This window comes from Eubalaena glacialis, chromosome 18 (genome assembly GCF_028564815.1).
Source record: "Eubalaena glacialis isolate mEubGla1 chromosome 18, mEubGla1.1.hap2.+ XY, whole genome shotgun sequence".
Lineage (NCBI taxonomy): Eukaryota > Metazoa > Chordata > Mammalia > Artiodactyla > Balaenidae > Eubalaena > Eubalaena glacialis.
This window is the reverse complement of record NC_083733.1, coordinates 53,255,609-53,273,377: the sequence shown is the minus strand read 5'-3', so window position 1 is coordinate 53,273,377 and position 17,769 is coordinate 53,255,609. Positions and strand designations below refer to the sequence as shown.

General features: G+C 49.8%; 1 protein-coding gene across 2 annotated transcripts; it reads right to left on the bottom strand.

Annotated features, from left to right (window-relative positions):
- Nucleotides 1-6,707: 6,707 nt before the first annotated feature.
- HAUS5 (HAUS augmin like complex subunit 5) lies at nucleotides 6,708-16,464 on the bottom strand. Of its 2 annotated transcripts, none has more exons than XM_061174097.1 (19): nucleotides 16,328-16,464; nucleotides 15,507-15,569; nucleotides 15,382-15,414; nucleotides 15,225-15,249; nucleotides 14,521-14,626; nucleotides 14,282-14,441; nucleotides 13,105-13,174; nucleotides 12,931-13,013; nucleotides 12,371-12,428; nucleotides 12,095-12,219; nucleotides 11,827-11,908; nucleotides 11,582-11,712; nucleotides 11,190-11,352; nucleotides 10,892-10,972; nucleotides 10,645-10,790; nucleotides 10,273-10,384; nucleotides 10,063-10,195; nucleotides 8,670-8,802; nucleotides 6,708-8,508 (listed from the first exon to the last, which is right to left on the bottom strand). In XM_061174097.1, exons 1-19 carry the CDS (start codon nucleotides 16,423-16,425, stop codon nucleotides 8,391-8,393), a joined length of 1,920 nt encoding a protein of 639 aa, XP_061030080.1. In that variant the 5' UTR covers nucleotides 16,426-16,464; the 3' UTR covers nucleotides 6,708-8,390. The 2 variants fall into 2 exon arrangements, with proteins under 2 accessions (XP_061030080.1, XP_061030081.1); XM_061174098.1 differs by having other exon boundaries at nucleotides 11,827-11,890.
- Nucleotides 16,465-17,769: the final 1,305 nt, after the last annotated feature.

The window sequence follows — 17,769 nt, the reverse complement described above, 5'->3', positions numbered from 1 at the left end:
TTAGTCCTCAAAATGTTTTATGAATATTTTCAAAAATACACAACAGTAGGGAGAATAACAATGAACATCCACGTACCTCTGAACAATTACTAATATTCTACCCTTCTTGTTTCGTCTATACTTCTTTTATTTTTTTGCTTTACATTATAGCAAATTCCAGACGTCTATCAATTCACCCATAATTGCTTCATGATGTCTTTCTAACATAAGGAGTATTTAAAAGGAAACAAAACAAAACAAAAACAGCATTTTCACACCCAAGAAAATGGGTATCTTAGTATCATCTAACACCCAGACTGAGTTCAATTTTCCCTGCCTCAAAATGTCTTTATACAGGGGACTTCCCTGGTGGCACAATGGTTAAGAATCCGCCTGCCAATGCAGGGGACACGGGTTTGAGCCCTGGTCTGGGAAGATCCCACATGCCATGGAGCAACAAAGCCCGTGAGCCACAACTACTGAGCCTGCGCTCTAGAGCCCGCGAGCCACAACTACTGAAGACTGTGCACCACACCTACTGAAGCCCGCTCGCCTAGAGCCTGTGCTCTGTAGCAAGAGAAGCCACTGCAATGAGAAGCCCGCGCACCGCAACAAGGAGTAGCCCCCGCGTGCTGCAACTAGAGAAAGCCCTAGAGAAAGCCCGCGTGCAGCGACGAAGACCCAACGCAGCCAAAAATAAATAAATAAAAACAAAACCAAAACTTAATGTTACCGCTTGCCTGGGTTTCTTGAAGCTCCAGTTTGAATCAGCATAAATGAATGCTTTGTTAAAATACTTTGTTTGCTTCTGTGCTAGAGATGTTATAAGAAAAGAATAGGATGCCTTAAAAAAATTATTATTAACTAGAGTCCATACTTTATTCAGTTTTCCTAGTGTTTACCTAATCTCTTTTCTGTTTAAGCATCCCATCCAGGATAACACATAACATTTAGTTGTCATGTTTCGTTAGGCTCTTCTTGCTAGTGACAATTTCCTACTCTTTCTTTTTTGTGACTTTCATGGTTTTGAGGAGTACTGGTCACGTATTTTGTAGAATGTTCCTCATTTGGGATCTGTCTGATGTTTTTCTCATTATTAGGCTGGGGTTATGCTTTTTTTTGGGGGGGGGGAGACCACAGAGGTAAAGTGCAATTTTCATCATATCATACCAAGGGTACATACTATCAACATGAATTATTATTGTTAACTTTGATCTCCTGAAGTAGCACTTGTCAGATTTCTTTACTATAAAATTACTTTTTAAAAACTCCCTGGGCTTCCCTGGTGGCGCAGTTGTTAAGAATCTGCCTGCCAGCTCATGCAGCTCAATATCAAAAAAACAAACAACCCAATCCAAAAATGGCCAGAAGACCTAAATAGACATTTATCCAAAGAAGACATACAGATTGCCAACAAACACATGAAAGGATGCTCAACATCACTAATCATTAGAAATGCAAATCAAAACTACAATGAGGTATCACCTCACACCGGTCAGAATGGCCATCATCAAAAAATCTACAAACAATAAGTGCTGGAGAGGGTGTGGAGAAAAGGGAACCCTCTTGCACTATTGGTGGGCATGTAAATTGATACAACCACTATGGAGAACAGTATGGAGGTTCCTTAAAAAACTAAAAATAGAACTACCATATGACCCAGCAATCGGCTACTGGGCATATACCCTGAGAAAAACATAATTCAAAAAGAGTCATGTACCACAATGTTCATTGCAGCACTATTTACAATAGCCAGGACATGGAAACAACCTAAGTGTCCATCGACAGATGAATGGATAAAGAAGATGTGGCACACACATACAATGGAATATTATTCAGCCATAAAAAGAAACAAAATTGAGTTATTTGTAGTGAGGTGGATGGACCTAGAGTCTGTCATACAGAGTGAAGTAAGTCAGAAAGAGAAAAACAAATACCATATGCTAACACATATATATGGAATCTAAAAAAAAAAGGTTCTGATGAACCTAGGGGCAGGACAGGAATAAAGATGCAGATGTAGAGAATGGACTTGAGGGACACAGGGAAGGGGAAGGTTAAGCTGGGACGAAGTGAGAGAGTAGCATTGACATATACACACTACCAAATGTAAAATAGATAGCTAGTGGGAAGCAGCTGCATAGCACAGGGAGATCAGCTCGGTGCTTTGTGACCATCTAGAGGGGTGGGATAGGGAGGGTGGGAGGGAGATGTAAGAGGGAGGGAATATGGGGATATATATATGCATATAGCTGATTCACTTTGTTATACAGCAGAAACTAACACAACATTGTAAAGCAATTATACTTCAATAAAGATGTTAAAAAAAAAAAAAGAATCCGCCTGCCAGTGCAGGGGACACGGGTTTGAGCCCTGGTCGAGGAAGATCCCACATGCCGCGGAGCAACTAAGCCCGTGTGCCACAACTACTGAGCCTGCGCTCTAGAACCCGCAAGCCACAACTACTGATCCCGCGTGCCTAGAGCCCGTGCTCCTCAACAAGAGAAGCCACCGCAATGAGAAGCCCGCGCTCCGCAACGAAGAGTAGCCCCCGCTCGCCGCAACTAGAGAAAAGCCCGCGCACAGCAACGAAGACCCAACCCAGCCAAAAACAAACAAACAAATAAATAAATTTATAAGAAAAAAAAAAAACCTCTCTTTTCATGCTCTTTGGAAGGAAGTTACTATGCACAGCCCATACTTAAGGGGTGGAGTAGTTAAGCTCCACCTCCGTGAGAGTGAGATATCTACATAAATTATTTGGAATTCTTTTGCACAGGGGATGTCTATTCTACCCTTTATTTCGTTATTAAATCACTTGTATCAGTATGGACTCATGGATATTCTATACTTTCGGTTATTATACAATACCACTTTATTTTGTTGCTCAAATTGTTCCAGCTTTAAAAATCCTATTAAAGTCTTTTTTTAACCTGAAAATTTCCCTTCTCCTGCCTTTTTCTTCCTCCCTCCCTCTTTTCTTTCTCTTTCTCCCCGCCACCCTCTCTCTTTTTGTCTTCTATTTGTTGCAGAAACTGATCAATTGTCCTATAGGACGTCTCACATTTTGGATTTAACTAATTATGTTGTTTCACTTGTTCCTCACTGCCTCCTCTCCCTTTCTTATTTATTGCAGTGACAGAAGCTTGATTAGATTTAGGTTTAATTTGGTGAAAGAATACTTAAGAGGTAATCCTACTGTATCCCATCAGGAGCACATGGTATCTGGTTGTCCTCCTTTGGTGATGCCAAGATTGATCAGCAGTGTGATCCTGTTCCATCCATTTTAAAAAGCTCAACCAACCTTTCCATTAATAGTTTTAGCAGCACTTGATCATCATTACCTGTATCTATTACTTATTAACATATGGAAGATAGTGGTTTTTGAATTTTATCATCCTCTCTGAAATTATTAGTGACTTTTATAAACGTCCTCATCAGGAATTGGGTTACTTGTTCACATACAGGAAAGAAGACAGAAAATGCTTGATTCTTTCCCTATTTTATGTTGGCGGGGGGAAAGAAATGAGTTGGTTACTAACACCCTTCAAAGGTGACCAGTGAGGAATGTGTGTGTGAATATCAATATGAACTGACATTTTCAAACATATTTATGTGCTTCAAGTCATTGCATTCTTTTTTTTAAAGATTTATTTATTTATATTTAATTTATTTTTTTGGCTGCATCGGGTCTTAGTTGCGGCATGTGGGATCTTCACTGAGGCATGCGGGATCTTTTGTTGTGGCGTGCGGGCTCTTCCTTGTGGTGTGCGGGCTTCTCTCTAGTTGTGGCATGCGGGTTTTCTCTCTCTAGTTGGGGCACACAGGCTCCAGGGCATGTGGGCTCTGTAGTTGTGGCGCATGGGTTCCAGAGCGCGTGGGCTCTGTAGTTTGTGGCACGCGGGCTCTAGTTGAGGCGCGTGGGCTCTACAGTTGTGGCACGCGGGCTTAGTTGCCCTGCGGCATGTGGGATCTTTGTTCAAACCCGCGTCCCTTGCATTGCAAGGTGGATTCTTTACCACTGGACCACCAGGGAAGTCCCCATTGCAGTCATTCTAATTGCTGCTCAAAATGTCACATCTTTAGCCAGTGGCAACGCCTTCATACTGACTCCTGAGTCCTTTTGACTCAATCCCAGTAGTTTTGGAGGACGTCCTTGCTCTCTGGTACAACATGCTTCATACTCATTTTGCACATTTCCTGCCCCAGACCTAGAATCAGCTACTTCCCCAAGGATCCCTGGTTCCTTTGAGTCAGAAATGGTATTTAGAGGCCACAACCTGGGCACTAGGGTTGCTCATTGTTACTGCGTTGTCATATGTAGAGCTTTTCCGTGGACTTAGCTAGGGAAACATATGTATATATATATATAAAATACATATTTATATATATTTATTATACGTATTATATATATAGTTTAGAAAGAGAAAACCCCATGAGTTCATTCTAATATTTCCAATTCAAATGAAAGATTACAGGGTATTACTTCTTTGATTTTATATTTGTATCTCTTTTCTTCTTCTTTTTAAAAATATTTATTTATTTATTTGGCTGTGCCGGGTCTTAGTTGCGGCAGGTGGGGCCCTCACCGCCACGTGCGGGATCCTCAGTTGCGGCATGCGGGATCTTTCAGCTGCAGCATGCGGGATTTTTAGTTGCGGCATGCGAACTCTCAGCTGCCGCATGTGGGATCTAGTTCCCTGACCAGGGAGCGAACCTGGGCTCCCTGTACTAGGAGCCCAGAGTTCTAGCCACTGGACCATCAGGGAAGTCTCGTGTATCTCTTTTCATTTGCATTAAAAACTTAGTCCCCAGTAACATTAGCATAGCTACATATTTGTTTTAGTCTAATATATAATTTCAAAATATATGATGTTGGGTCTCAAAATTTTAAACTATGTATTTTACCAAAATAAAAAAAATCAGTATTATTATGAACAATAAGACTATTTGAAAGTAGGTTGCAGACATCATCCTTAATACTTCAACACACATTCTCTAAGAACATTCTCCCACTTAACCACGATACCATTATCACACCAAAGAAATTTTATAAAGATACAGTATTATCCAATCTCTCATTTCTCATATTCAAATTTCCCCAGTTGACTCAAAAATGTACTTTCGCGGGACTTCCCTGGTGGTGCAGTGGTTAAGAATGCGCCTGCCAATGCAGGGGACACGGGTTTGAGCCCTGGTTTGGGAAGATCCCACATGCCGCGGAGCAACTAAGCCCGTGCGCCACAACTACTGAGCCTGCACTCTGGAGCCCCCAAGCCACAACTACTGAAGCCCACACGCCTAGAGCCCGTGCTCCGCAACAAGAGAAGCCACTGCAGTGAAGAGTAGCCCCTGCTCGCCGCAACCAGAGAAAGCCTGCCTGCAGCAATGAAGACCCAACGCACCCCAAAATAAATGAATTTAAAAAACTTTTTTTTAATACACTTTCGGGACTTCCCAGGTGGTCCAGCGGCTGACTCTCACTCCCAATGCGGGGGGACCCAGGTTTAATCCCTGGTCAGGGAACTAGATCCCACATGCCACAACTAAGACCTGGTGCAGCCAAATAAATATTTAAAAAAAACCCCAAACCCCACAAAAAACAATCCTCCAAACCAAAAAAATCCCCCAAAATGTACTTTCAAACTCAAATGCTTAAAAAAAAAAAACTTAAAACACCCCACCCAATCAAGATTTTGCATTGCATTTGGTTGTCATGTCTCTTTTAATCTAAAACAATCCCCACTGTACCCCCACTGACTTTCTGAAGAATATGATCTAGTTGTTTTGTACAAGGTCTCACAACTTTTATTTCACCCAGTATGTCTTTGGGATAGATTCCTATAAGTAGCATTGTCTGGGCAAAGAGTAAATGCTTATATTGTTTTTGTTTTTTTTAAATTAAAAAAACCTTTTATTATTATTTTTTGGGTTTTATTAATTTTATTTATTTATTTTAGCTGTGTTGGGTCTTCGTCGCTGCACGCGGGCTTTCTCTAGTTGCGGCGAGCGGGGACTACTCTTCGTTGCGGTGCACGGGCTTCTCATTGCGGTGGCTTCTCTTGTTGCGGAGAATGGGCTCTAAGCGCGCGGGCTTCAGTAGTTGCAGCACACGGGCTCAGTAGTTGTGGCTCACGGGCTCTAGAGAGCAGGCTCAGTACTTGTGGCGCACGGGCTTAGTTGCTCCGTGGCATGTGGGATCTTCCTGGACCAGGGCTCAAACCCATGTCCCCTGCATTGGCAGGCGGATTCTTAACCACTGCGCCACCAGGGAAGTCCAATAAATGCTTATAGAGTTTTGCTGGAGATTATCCCACAGATATTCCATATTGCACATCCACTGATGTATCAGAGTGCTGTTTCCCATAGCCTTACCAACAGAGGGAGCTGCCAAAATTATAGGTTTCCTTTTTCCAAGTCTGGTAGGTGAGAAATGTATCAAAGTGGGGTTTTAATTTGCTTTTCCCTTACAGAGTTTGAGCATATTTTCTGAGAACTGTCCATTCATATATTTTGCCCATTTTTCCATGGACTTGGAATTTTTCTTTTCCACTTTGACACTACACACACACACACACACACACACACACACACACACACACACCTTTTATATTATAAACTGCGAACATTTCCCCCCAATTTGTCATTTCTTCTTACTTTGCTTTTTTTTTTTTTAACCATGTAAAAGTTTCTTTTATTTTTTTTGTCAGTACTTCCTCTTATTGCATCTGGATTTCAAATCATATTTAGGAAAGTTTGTCCAACTTCTAGTTTATAGAGGAATTCACCTTCATGGAGCTCATATTTTGTTTGAGGACAATAAAAGATAAATAAAGTAAAACTGTGTATGTTAGAAGATGTGCTATGGAGAAATACTGAGCAAGGATGGGGGTAAGGACCCTCATGTTCAGTAGGGGGGTGGCTCGGAGCTGAGATGAAGAGGAGGGGGGACACTAAGGTGGCACATAGGAAGGCAAACGTGTAAAGACTGGGAAAGAGTAGCCAGGGATAGGAGGAGAACTGGGAGAGTGAGGGTGCTCTGGAGGCCAAGAGAGGAATATGGGAAGGGAGGTGGAAAATCAGGTTTAAAATCACAAAGATGTCAAATATCCCTAATTTGTAAACTAACTGCAACCCCAATAAAACCCCCATCTATGTTTGTATTTCTTCTGGAACCAGGCAAATTGGGTATAAAGTTCACTTCATTTGAGAGAAAAACATAGCAAGAGACAGGGACACATTGAAAAATAAGAGCAAGATGGCAATCAGCCATTTCAGGTACTAAGACGTTATTACACAGCCTTTATAATTAAAACACTGTGGGGATGGCACACAAGAGTCAGACAGACAATGGACTTGGAGAGAACACAGATGCAGCCCAATTAACCATGGAAATCTAGTGTATGAAAAGGTGGCATCTCAAATCACCTAAAACTACCTTATAAAGTTTAGGTAGGTAAAGTTTTACTTTATAAGTTGAAGATAATGCACAGTGAAATGCATAGATCTAATCAGTATGGCTAGAATAGTTCTGAAAGATCTATACACCTGTGTAACCCCACCACCTTCAACATACAACATATTCCCAACTCGAGAAAGTTTGTCGCCTCCTTGGTTGACCCCTGCCACCCAGCCCTCCTTCAGAGGCAATCATTGCTCTGAATGAGAATTATAATAAGTGCTAGTGAGACATATTTAAAATAAGACAAAATTGAATCCATTTGGATAAATTCCAAATGGCTCAGAGATTTAAATTTTACATTTACAAAAGAAACTGTATAATAAACTAGAAGGCAACGTCATCTCTTAAACCTTCCCCTCTTCCAGCAGGTGCACTGCCACCTCAGCCCTCACACCAACACATCTGAACTCAGGGCCTTTGCATGTGCTGTAGTCTTCCCCTCTGCAAGCCTTCCTCAGATACCCGTGTGCTTCCTTCTCTCTCTACCTTTACAGAGTGTCACCTTTGCTGTGTAGCCCTCTATTTAAAAATCACACCGCTTCCACATACTAAATATTTTGCTTACTTATTTTGTCAGTGGTCTGTTCTCCTGTCCTAGAATGACAACTCCCTGAAGGCTGGGACTTCTGTCCATTTTTTTCAGTGCTGGATCCTCAGTATTTAGAGCAGGTGCTTGATTACTTTTTGCTGAGGGTAAAAGTGACGAGGAGAGTTTCAGGTAGGGTGGGGCCCACAGTACCCCATTCTCTTGGCTTTAGTGGGATGATAGGACAGTGGCAAGGCAACTGAGAGGAAAAACAGAACAGCCTGTGAAGGGGGATGGCAGGTGTGGGTAGAGACAATGGGCTGATGCATCCAGGCAATGCTTTCTTCCAAAAGTCTTATTAAGGGAAGTGAAGTGTTGGGGTGAACAAATGCGAAGCTCTGGACTTCTTTTTGAGCCACTTCTTCATCTGCACAGCTGCTGCAGGGCGCCTTGGGCCTGGATCCAGCGTAGCTGCCACTGGGGCAGGGACAGGCCTTGGCAGAGCTCCCCGGAGAGGGCGGCTTGCCCCGGCTGCTCCCACCTGGAGAAGGGGATGGCATAAGAGGGGAGGCCTGGACCTCCAGACCTTCACTGGCCTCCACTTAGCACCATGCTCTGCTTGTCATCAGCACGCCCCCCGGCCCAGTCTAAGTTCTGCCTGTTCCGCCAGTCAGCCCCCACCTCATCGTGTCCCCCTCTCACCAGTCCCCCACAACTCCCTGCAGCTCGGGGATTCGCTTCAGTGCTTGTTCCAGCAGGCTCTCCAGGCGCTTCAGAGCCCGCCCCAGGTTCTCTTTCTGCTCCTTTTCCTGGGATGCCCGGATCTGCAGCAGCTCTGCAGGTTAGAAACCCGGGGCGCAGCAATGAATCCTCTGGCTCCCTGATGCCTTGCAGCCAATGGGTCACCAAGTCTCCAATCATCTAGTCTTCACCTGAGCATCTCTCCTAATCCTCTCTCTCCTCCCAGGTCCTCTTACCACGTGCAAGCCCACCATACCTCAGGCGTTATTCTGAATGCCTTCCTCTCTCCCCCTGATGGTCCCTCAATCTCCATGGCCCAACTCTCAGCGTCCTCCCTGCTTCCCTACTTGTCCCCCAGCCTCCCTGCTAGAGCCCAAACCTCAGCCTCTTACTGGTCCATCCTTCACATGGCAGCCAGAGTGATCTCACAGCCTAAACCTGATCCTTTCCCTCTCCTGCTTGGAACGCTGCAAGGCTCCCCAGAGCCCCAAGACAGAGCCCAGGCTCTCAGCCTAGTACTTGAGGGGTGCATCATGTGGCCTCTGCTTACTACTCCAGAGCAAAACCTCACCTGTCCCCCAGGGCCCACTGGAGACACCATCTTTCCTCCTGGACAGCTCTCACCTCTTTCCCCATTGAGCTCTCAGGGCCAGCACATGGCACATACCCAGCGAGCGCTTGCTGAGTGAATCCAGGAATAAATGACTTTTCTGAGTTTCAGCTTCCTCTCTGTAAACTGGGGTCTTATACTCCCTTCCCTCATGGTAAGGACTGTTAGACACTGTGCATGTGCAGATAACGGTGACTGGAATCACACCAGAGACGCAGAGTGCTTACTGCAGCCAGGCATGGCTCAATACCCTGTTTGGGTCACCTGACTGAATCTTTCCAGCAACTCTGTAAGGTATTATGATTATGCTTATTCCACTGAGGAGGAAACTGAGGCACAGGGAGATCACGCAGCAAGGAAGAGGTGGGGCTGAGAAGAGAATCCAGGTAGTTTAACTACACAGCCCAGTTTTTAACTACTCAAGTATACTATTGTTTGGTGATGGATGAGTATTTGGCAATTCAATGAGCAGTGCTGCTTAATGGTTAGGAGCAAAGACCCACGTTAGACGGCCTGGATTCAAATCCCAGCTTGGCTGGCTGGGCAGCTACCAAGCCTTCTGCTTCTCAGTTCCCTCCTCTGCAAAACGGAGAGAACCCCTGGGCTGCTGTGCAGATGAAACTAGTGAGCATGCTCAAAGCACTCAGCACACTGTGTAAGCAGTGGGTGTTTGTGATTTCTTCTGGACGCTGATGGTCCTGGGAAGGGGCTGGGATGCTGGATAAGGAAGCAGGGCAGGCCTACCCTGGGTGGATGGTCCTGGCGGCAGGCTGGTCTTCATGTGGAGCAGATACCAGCATCGGAGACTTCGCTGGTCCTGGAGGAACAGAAGGTCCTGGCGAAGAGAGGCAGCCTTCGGGAGGAGCAGCTCAGGAGCCTGGAAGAAGGGGGAAGGACAGTCACCTGGGGTGGGGGTAGGGGTGGGAAGACGGGTCCTAAGGGACAGGCACTCACCTTCCCTGCGGGCAGCCCCAGTGTGTGGCTCAACACTATGAGGCTGGAGCCTCTTGGGGATGCAGGATGCAGCTGGTGGATGGATGGCAGGACCGTAGGGAGGGGCTGCAACCTGTGGGGGAAAATCCAGGTTGGTTGGGGCACTGAGAGGGAGGCTTGGGTTCCAGAGGTTCTGGGGGCTGGGAGCTGGGCTCAGGAGGCCCAGGAACTTGGAGGTGGGTCTGAGGACTAGGATTCCAGAATGGGGCTGAGGACCTGAAGGTGAGGTCTGGCAGCCCGGGAACACTGGGAGGACTGGAATTGTTTTTTTCGAGTGGGCCCAGGGAGTGACAGTCATCCATGGCAGGGGACATGGTGACGGCCCAGTCTCACCCTCCAGGGCTGTGCCGCAGCAGCGTGCCCAGCAGAAGATGGGGCAGATGCTGGGCTTCCTCCTCTAGACACCGAAGCAGCTCCTGGCTCTGTGGTGCTACCATCTCAGATGTGGGGACCACTTTTTGCCGAACCAAAGCTAGCACCTGTGGGGAAGGAAAGGGATGGGAAGGGCAGTGTGAGGCCGCTTAGCCCCCTCCCTAGGAGACCCAGCCCTACCCAGAATTTGCCCCAACTCCCATCTCACCTCCCCAGGGCTCCGGCACAGGCTCGTCTTGCTGGCTGAGTTGCCCTTGATGAGCAGGCGGACCTGTTCCTGCGTCTCCTCCTAGGTAACAGAGAGGCCACGGAGATGCGCTGCTTTTCCTTGTCACCTTCCAGCCTCTGCCCCTGCTCACCCCTTTGCACAGGTCCTGATTCCTCTTGGGAGTCTCACTCTGGTCCCCTCCCGTCACCAGGAGGCCCAGTTCTGGATCTTAAGGGTCCCAGCCTCACTCTGGCCCTCCACCAGGCCCCGCCACTTCTCCCGGAGTTCCGCCTCTCACCACCAGTTGGCGCCAGTGCAGGATCCGCTGCTGTTTGGCCTGTAGCTCCTGGAGCAGAAGCTGCCGCTGCCCAGAAGCCTCCTCTAGCTCCTGGCTCATGGCATGCAGGGCCTTGAGTTCTGCCCACAGGGCAGAGCTCCGGATCCCCAGCACCAATGCCTGCCTGGGGCACGAGTAGAAAAAAGCAAAGGAGAAGGAAGGTGACTAAGACTCACCGTGGAGGAGGGAGATGAGATCTGCAAGGATGCACAAGGAGCCATAGCACAGGGAGACAAACCAGGAGAGCAAGCAGGGATGCAGAAACAGGAGCCACAGGTGCGGAAAACCTCCAATAACCCGAAACCTCTGGGAGAGAGATGGCCTAGAGGCCTCTGCCCATGGAGACCCCTCACCTCTCGCTGGATCCCACGGTACATCTCTCCATGTCCTCCATCAGGCCCTGGAGATGCCGGGTCAGGATTTGATGGTCCTTCAGGAGGGGGCCCCGCTGGGTGACCAGTGCAGCCACAGACTGCCAGCCCTCCTGGAGCGAGGCACAGAGTCAGGGTGGGCATGGTCCCTGGGGTTGGGGGCTCGGGGAGGGGATCGAGTGGGTTGGGAAGGGGATGGAGTCCTGGGAAGGAGTCCTGGGGGTCACCTGGATGAGATGCACCATGGACGGCAGGGCCTGGCTGGAGTTGGGCTGGTCTGGGGCCTGGGAGCTGAGAATAGGGGCCGAGCTGCAGAGAGAGGAGACCTGTCCCCTTGCCTGGGCCCTTGGGGGTAACCAATGTCAGCCCACCTGCCGGATTGGTTACTGGGTTTCAGTTCCACCCCCATCAGCAGGTCACCCTGCCTGGTCCTGACCTGTCCCAATTTACCCAGCCCCCAGCCCTGCTCTGACTGTGGGAGCGTCCACGCCACACCTGGCTATCTCTGTATCTTGGAGCTCATCCACACTGCACAGGGACTGGATCTCTGCCTCCCGCTCTGCAGCCAGATGCTCCAAGGCAGCCAGGACGTGGCCCGGAGGGTGGTTTGTCAGCAGTGTCTGGTGAGGAGAGGAGTGAAGTCAGGGCAGGATGGAGGAGGGCTGCGAGCTGGGACTCCATGGAGAAGGGGAAGGGATCAAGAGTTAGGTCCTGGCACCCTGAGGTTTAATCATGGGGCAGAGGGTGTGGCCTTTTTGAGAGCCCCCTCACCTCCACTGAGCTAAGCCACTGCTGGTAGGAAGTTCCAAAGAGATCATCTCGAGGGGTTCTGTGGAGTTGGGGAAGGGGACAGAGAATGTTACAGAACACATCAATTCACCCTCTAATGATCACCACCACCCTATAAGGTAGGGGGTGTCACTGTCCCCATTTTAAGGATTGGAAACCAGGTTCTTTCTCTATGCCTGTCAGACTTGAGTTCCCCACTTAATATCAACTCGCTGGTCTTGGGCCCCTTCACGTGTGCTGTTTACCTGGAACACCCTCTCAACCTTTTACCCTCCTCACCAGAGAACCCGTCCTGTCTCCTTAGCTGGGTAAGGCATTTCATTTGGGTTCCCTGCACCTCTCAGGCCTCCCCACCCTCTGACAGCCCTAACTACCTGGGTTGTCACTGTCTATGATAGTCTATTTCCCTCTTTTCCCAGCCTGGGAGCCCTGTCAGGGCAGGGCCTGGGCTAACAGAGCCCGGAGGCCCAATGTCTGTTAACAAGTGACTACCCCCAAAGCCCAGGTTCTTTGCAGGGTCTTGGGGGTTGAGGGATACTCACGGAATGCTGCCTCCCTTGGCCCGAGGCATCAGGAGCTTCTGCAGGAACTGGGTCCGGAGGCTGCAGGCCGTTCGGACATCGCCCTGTGAAGAAGAGAGTGTAGCATGAGGAGGGCCCAGAGGTCCACCGAACCCCAGGCTCCCCACCTTTTCCCCCATGGCCCAGGACTCTTACCAGGACCACAGGCTCCAGGCTCAGGGCTGCTGATGTCAAGGGTCCAAAGTTTATATCCACTTTGGCCTTCCTGGAGAGAGGAGTGCAGTTGGGGCTGAGGTTCCTGGGAGGAGGGAGCTGGCAGCACAGATGTCTGTGTCCCCTCTTGCTGCCAGCAAAGCTAGCCTGGATCTCAGAGGCCAACCCCCAAATTAGACCACTGTCATCTCCTGGCTAGATGACTGCATCAACCTCCTCATCGGTCTCCCTGCTCTTGCCCCCTGCAGTCTGCTCTCTACCCAGTAGTCAACGATCCTATTAAAACCTCAGACAGATCATGCCACTGTTTTGCTCAAAACCCTTGAAAACAATGTGATGTGTCCCCATTACACTCAGAAAAACAACAATGGGTATTAGAACTCTTCTAAGCACTCCGTGTGATTTAACTCACTTAATTATCATACCTACCCTATAGAGTAGGTATTAATATTATCCCCATTCTATAGACCTTAGAAACTGAGGCACAAAGAAGTTAAATACTTTGCCCAAAGTCACACAGCTGTAAGTGGCTGAGCCACGGCATGAACCCAGCCTGAGAATAAAATTCCAATGCCTCCATGGCGCTCTGTCCACCTCTCCAACCTACCTCCTCATGTTCTGCCTCTTGCCTACGAAACTTAAGCTGAACTGGCCTCTTGGCTGTTCTTCCCACATGCCAAGCTCAGGGCTCTGCTCTTGCTGTTCCTCTCCATGGAAATTCCTCCCCCAACTCAAATGTTACCTCCTCAGAGAGGCCTTCTCCGACCATTGTACCTAGGGTAGGATCTCCCTCTCCCTTTCTATCATATCACCTTTTCTTCATAGCGCTCATCTCTACCTACAATTACAGGGTTTGTCTGTTTCCCAGTTTACCACCTGTCTCCTCTGCATCACAGTGTGAGGTCCATGAGGGCAGGACTGTCCCGTTTACTGTTTTTTCCCCGGCACTGGTGTTCTAGATATATAGCTGGCACTATTCTAGGCACTGGAAATACAGGTGGCTGAGATGACAAAACTTCCTGGCCTCATGGACATTAAATCTTAAGGAGTGGAGCTCAGAATTCTGGAACCCAAGAAGCGCTCAGGGCAGAGCACTGGGTCTTTAAGAATTTGTCTACCCAGCCTGGTGAGGGCTGCTCCCTGGACGCCTGAGGCTTACCTCTCTATGTCCTGCAAATGCTTGAGCTGATTCTGTAGCTGCTGCATGGGACCTTGGAGCCCACGCTGCTGTCTTCGCATGGCCCCAGCTTGGGCCCGGAGGAGGAGAGCACGACGCTGGGTGTCTTGCATGCTCTGTAGGGCCTGCTCCATGGCCATGTCTGTGAGAGGAACAGGGGCGGCCATCAGTACTTTCCTTTACCTCGACCTGCTGCCCATCTGTCCAGCCCCATGGGTCACCCTGAGCCTCAGTCTCTCGCTCCAGCAGCTCCAGGCTCTGGTCTAACTCCAGGATCTCTGCCCGCAGGTGGGCAACAGCGGCTTCCAGCTTCAGCTTCTGATGGGCCTGGTGGAATCAGGTACAGGGTCAGATGCGTGGCCTGGCTGGGGCTCGGCCTGGCCTGACTGCCCTGTGTGGAGCAGCAGTCTCTTACCTGCCCAGTTAGGTGGCAGAGGGTTTTCCCTAGGCAGTTTCGGTGCCTGAACCTCTAGGACCAGAAGAGCACTATGGTACTATCCTGTCCCCCTCCTTCCTCCTGGGATTGCCTCATCTATCCTCCCACCCTGTTTCCTGTCTCTGTCCCAGTCCTCATCTCCCCACTGAGCCCCACACCTGGGAGTCCTGAGGTCTCCTGGAAGCCTCCTCCGCCCCAGATGTCACCTGGGCACCATGCACACATTGGGTCCCATATTGGCCTCAGTATCTCTCCCAAACCAGTCTCTTCTCCCACCAACCTCACCAGCTTTGATGCCCCATATCCATGTCCCCCCAACCACACCTCATGCCTTCTCCCCCTAGACTGTAAGCCCTGTGAGTGCAGGGATCACGGCTGTTTTGTGACACAGTGACCCTAGCATCACCCAGCACAAGGCTGGGGCTAGAGCAGAAGGTCTACAAGTCCTCTTTTTGGATGAAAGAAAATCTTGCAGCACATGCTTCTCACCTCTGGACTGTCCTGGTGGCCATACCTGAGGAAGTGAGGCCAGAGTTAGAGGATGACAGGGACTTCCAGGGGGAGATGGGAGGTTGAGGCTGTGGGCGGGCACATGGCTGGAGGGGGCTGGGGAAGACAGGAGGGGACAGCTTTGAGGACTAGTTACCAGAGCAGGTTTCCCCGGATCTTCTTGACATTCCTATAGTGGAGAGGTAGGAGGAAGGGGAGTTACTGTGGGACTCGCCTAGGTCCCCTCCCCTGCCACAGCTTCCCTCATGCAGCCAGGCTCACCTCTGGTTGTGCACATGCCGCAAGACGTAGGCCCAGATATCGGCCCCCTGGCCCAGACACAGCCTGTGGGAACAGCGTGTAAGGGGATGCCTGGGACGTCACACAGGGTGGAGGATCTTCATTCACAGGGTGGTGGGGGGTAAGGTCTTTACTAGGGAGTTCTCACCTCTTGGGGGAGGGAGGGTCCATACTTTTGGGGGTAAGGTATTCCCTCCTGGGGAGTTCTCAGTCACTGAGAGGGTGGGCTTCTCACGGGGTGTAGGGGTATTCTCATTCCATGGTGGAGTGCTCCCTTTCTCCTGGGAGAGGGTTATCTCCAGTCACTTCCAGAGGTGGGGGTGAGGGCTATACTGCCTGGAAGGGCTCTCTCATTATCAGCTGTGGGTCATCACGCCTATACATTCAGTCTTCAATGGGGTGGTCTTTGCTGACTCCAGAGGGTCCTCACTGGCTGGGCTGGGGTGTGTGGTGGGTGGTGAAGTGCTGCAGGGACAGCCTTACTCTGGAGATCCAGTTTCCCCACCGGGAGGGGGCCTTCATTACTAACTCATGGAGGATCCCCACTGGTGCAAGGGACCTCACTCTGGGCGGCCTCACAGGATGGGCGCGGGAGTGTTGGAGTCACCGCCAGGACGTCCTCACACAGTTCAGGATCCTCTGCCTGGATTTACTACTCGGGGGGCGGGGGCGCCCTCAAGGGTTATTCTCACTGGGGCAGAGGGGGATGGGGAGGGCGGCGCGTCTTAGATGAAGATGTGGTTCTCACTCCCCGGGACTCTATCTCCAGGGTGGGGAGTCCTCACTCCTAGAGCGGCCCTCACCTGCGCAGCGTCGACTCCGGGGCCCGGGCGGCCACGGGCGCCTCCATCTCTTCCGCCGCCCAGGAGCCCAGTTCCCGCGCTTGCTGCGATAACTCCATGACAGCGCCTCAGCCGTCGCCTCCCGCCCCTCCTTCAAGTGTGGCTTCCGCCTCTGACGTCACGAGTGCGCCGGAAGTGACGCCATCGATCGCCAGGCAGGGAGGGGCTTTCCGGCTCTGCAAGGTGTCAGAGCCGATCTACGTCTCTCATGCCTGAGGGTCCGGTCCCTTTGAGTGGAGATGAAAGGGGCGTGGAGAAACGGTGGGACCCGCTAGCCTTCTGCGTCCTCCTTCCTACTACCATCTGTTCCCTAAGAGACAAAAGGTCCCCAATGCCTCCCTTCATTTTCTTGACAAAATGGGACTTTCATCCTAGGAGGATGAGAATCAGGCGAGGAGATGCCAAATTTACTGCTCTTTGATTTCAGAAACAGGGTGTCAGGTCTGAGTGAGGGATAGAGGGCAGATGGCATGACCCTAATATCTCTCTGGCATGCTTTCTTTTAGGTATTCGTTCGTCCGTACTATTCTGTAACATTCGTGAGCTGACCCTGTGCTGGGAACACGCCGGTGGCTGAGACAGCCCCAGTCTCTGTGCTACTGGAGCTCACAGTTCAGTGAGGGACACAGACGCATCACCAGGTAGGGATGGTAGAACATAAGCAGCAGGGGTGGGTCAATTTGGGACACAAGGAATGTGAGAGGTCTATGGAGTGCCCCAGAAAGCACTGGATACTAGGGCTGGAGTCCTGCAGAGCCCACTCAGTCTCAGACATGGCCCTGAGAAATGGCAACATTTAGGAACTTTTCATTCAATGTGATTGCCTCGTTCATCACTGTCCTCAGTGTCCAGTACAGAGCCTGACTCTCTAAATAGTTGTTGAATAAACAAATGGCAGGAAAGTTGGTGGGGGTGAGACTAAAGCTGGGAGCCCTGGGAGGAGGATGGAGCAGGATGAGGGAGGAGGGGGTTGAGGACAGTGCTGGACCACTGTAGGGCTGTGGAGAAGAGAGGAAACTGAGTGGGTGGGTCATGTGAGGTTTATTGGCTGTTGAGGGTTGAGATCCAGGGCTCTAGGCTGGGGATTAGGTGGAACAGACCTTGAAATGGGGAGGTGAGAGAAGGGGCAGCTTTGGGGGAGATGCTGATAACAATGTGAGACTCTGTGGGTGTGAGGAGTCAAGGGGACATCCAAGGGTCAGCCGAGTCTCTAGTCCACGGACAAGGGGACCATGAGGTCACCACTAAGTAGCAGATTTCGGGGAGAAGCTGAGTTCAGCTTCAAATGCTTCATAAGGGCTGAGATGCAGAAGAGGGTGCCAGGGGCTGATGTAATCCAGATGGGCTTCCTGGAAGAAAGACTAGCAGCTGCTACTCCACCATGCTGATTGCTCAAGTTTCCA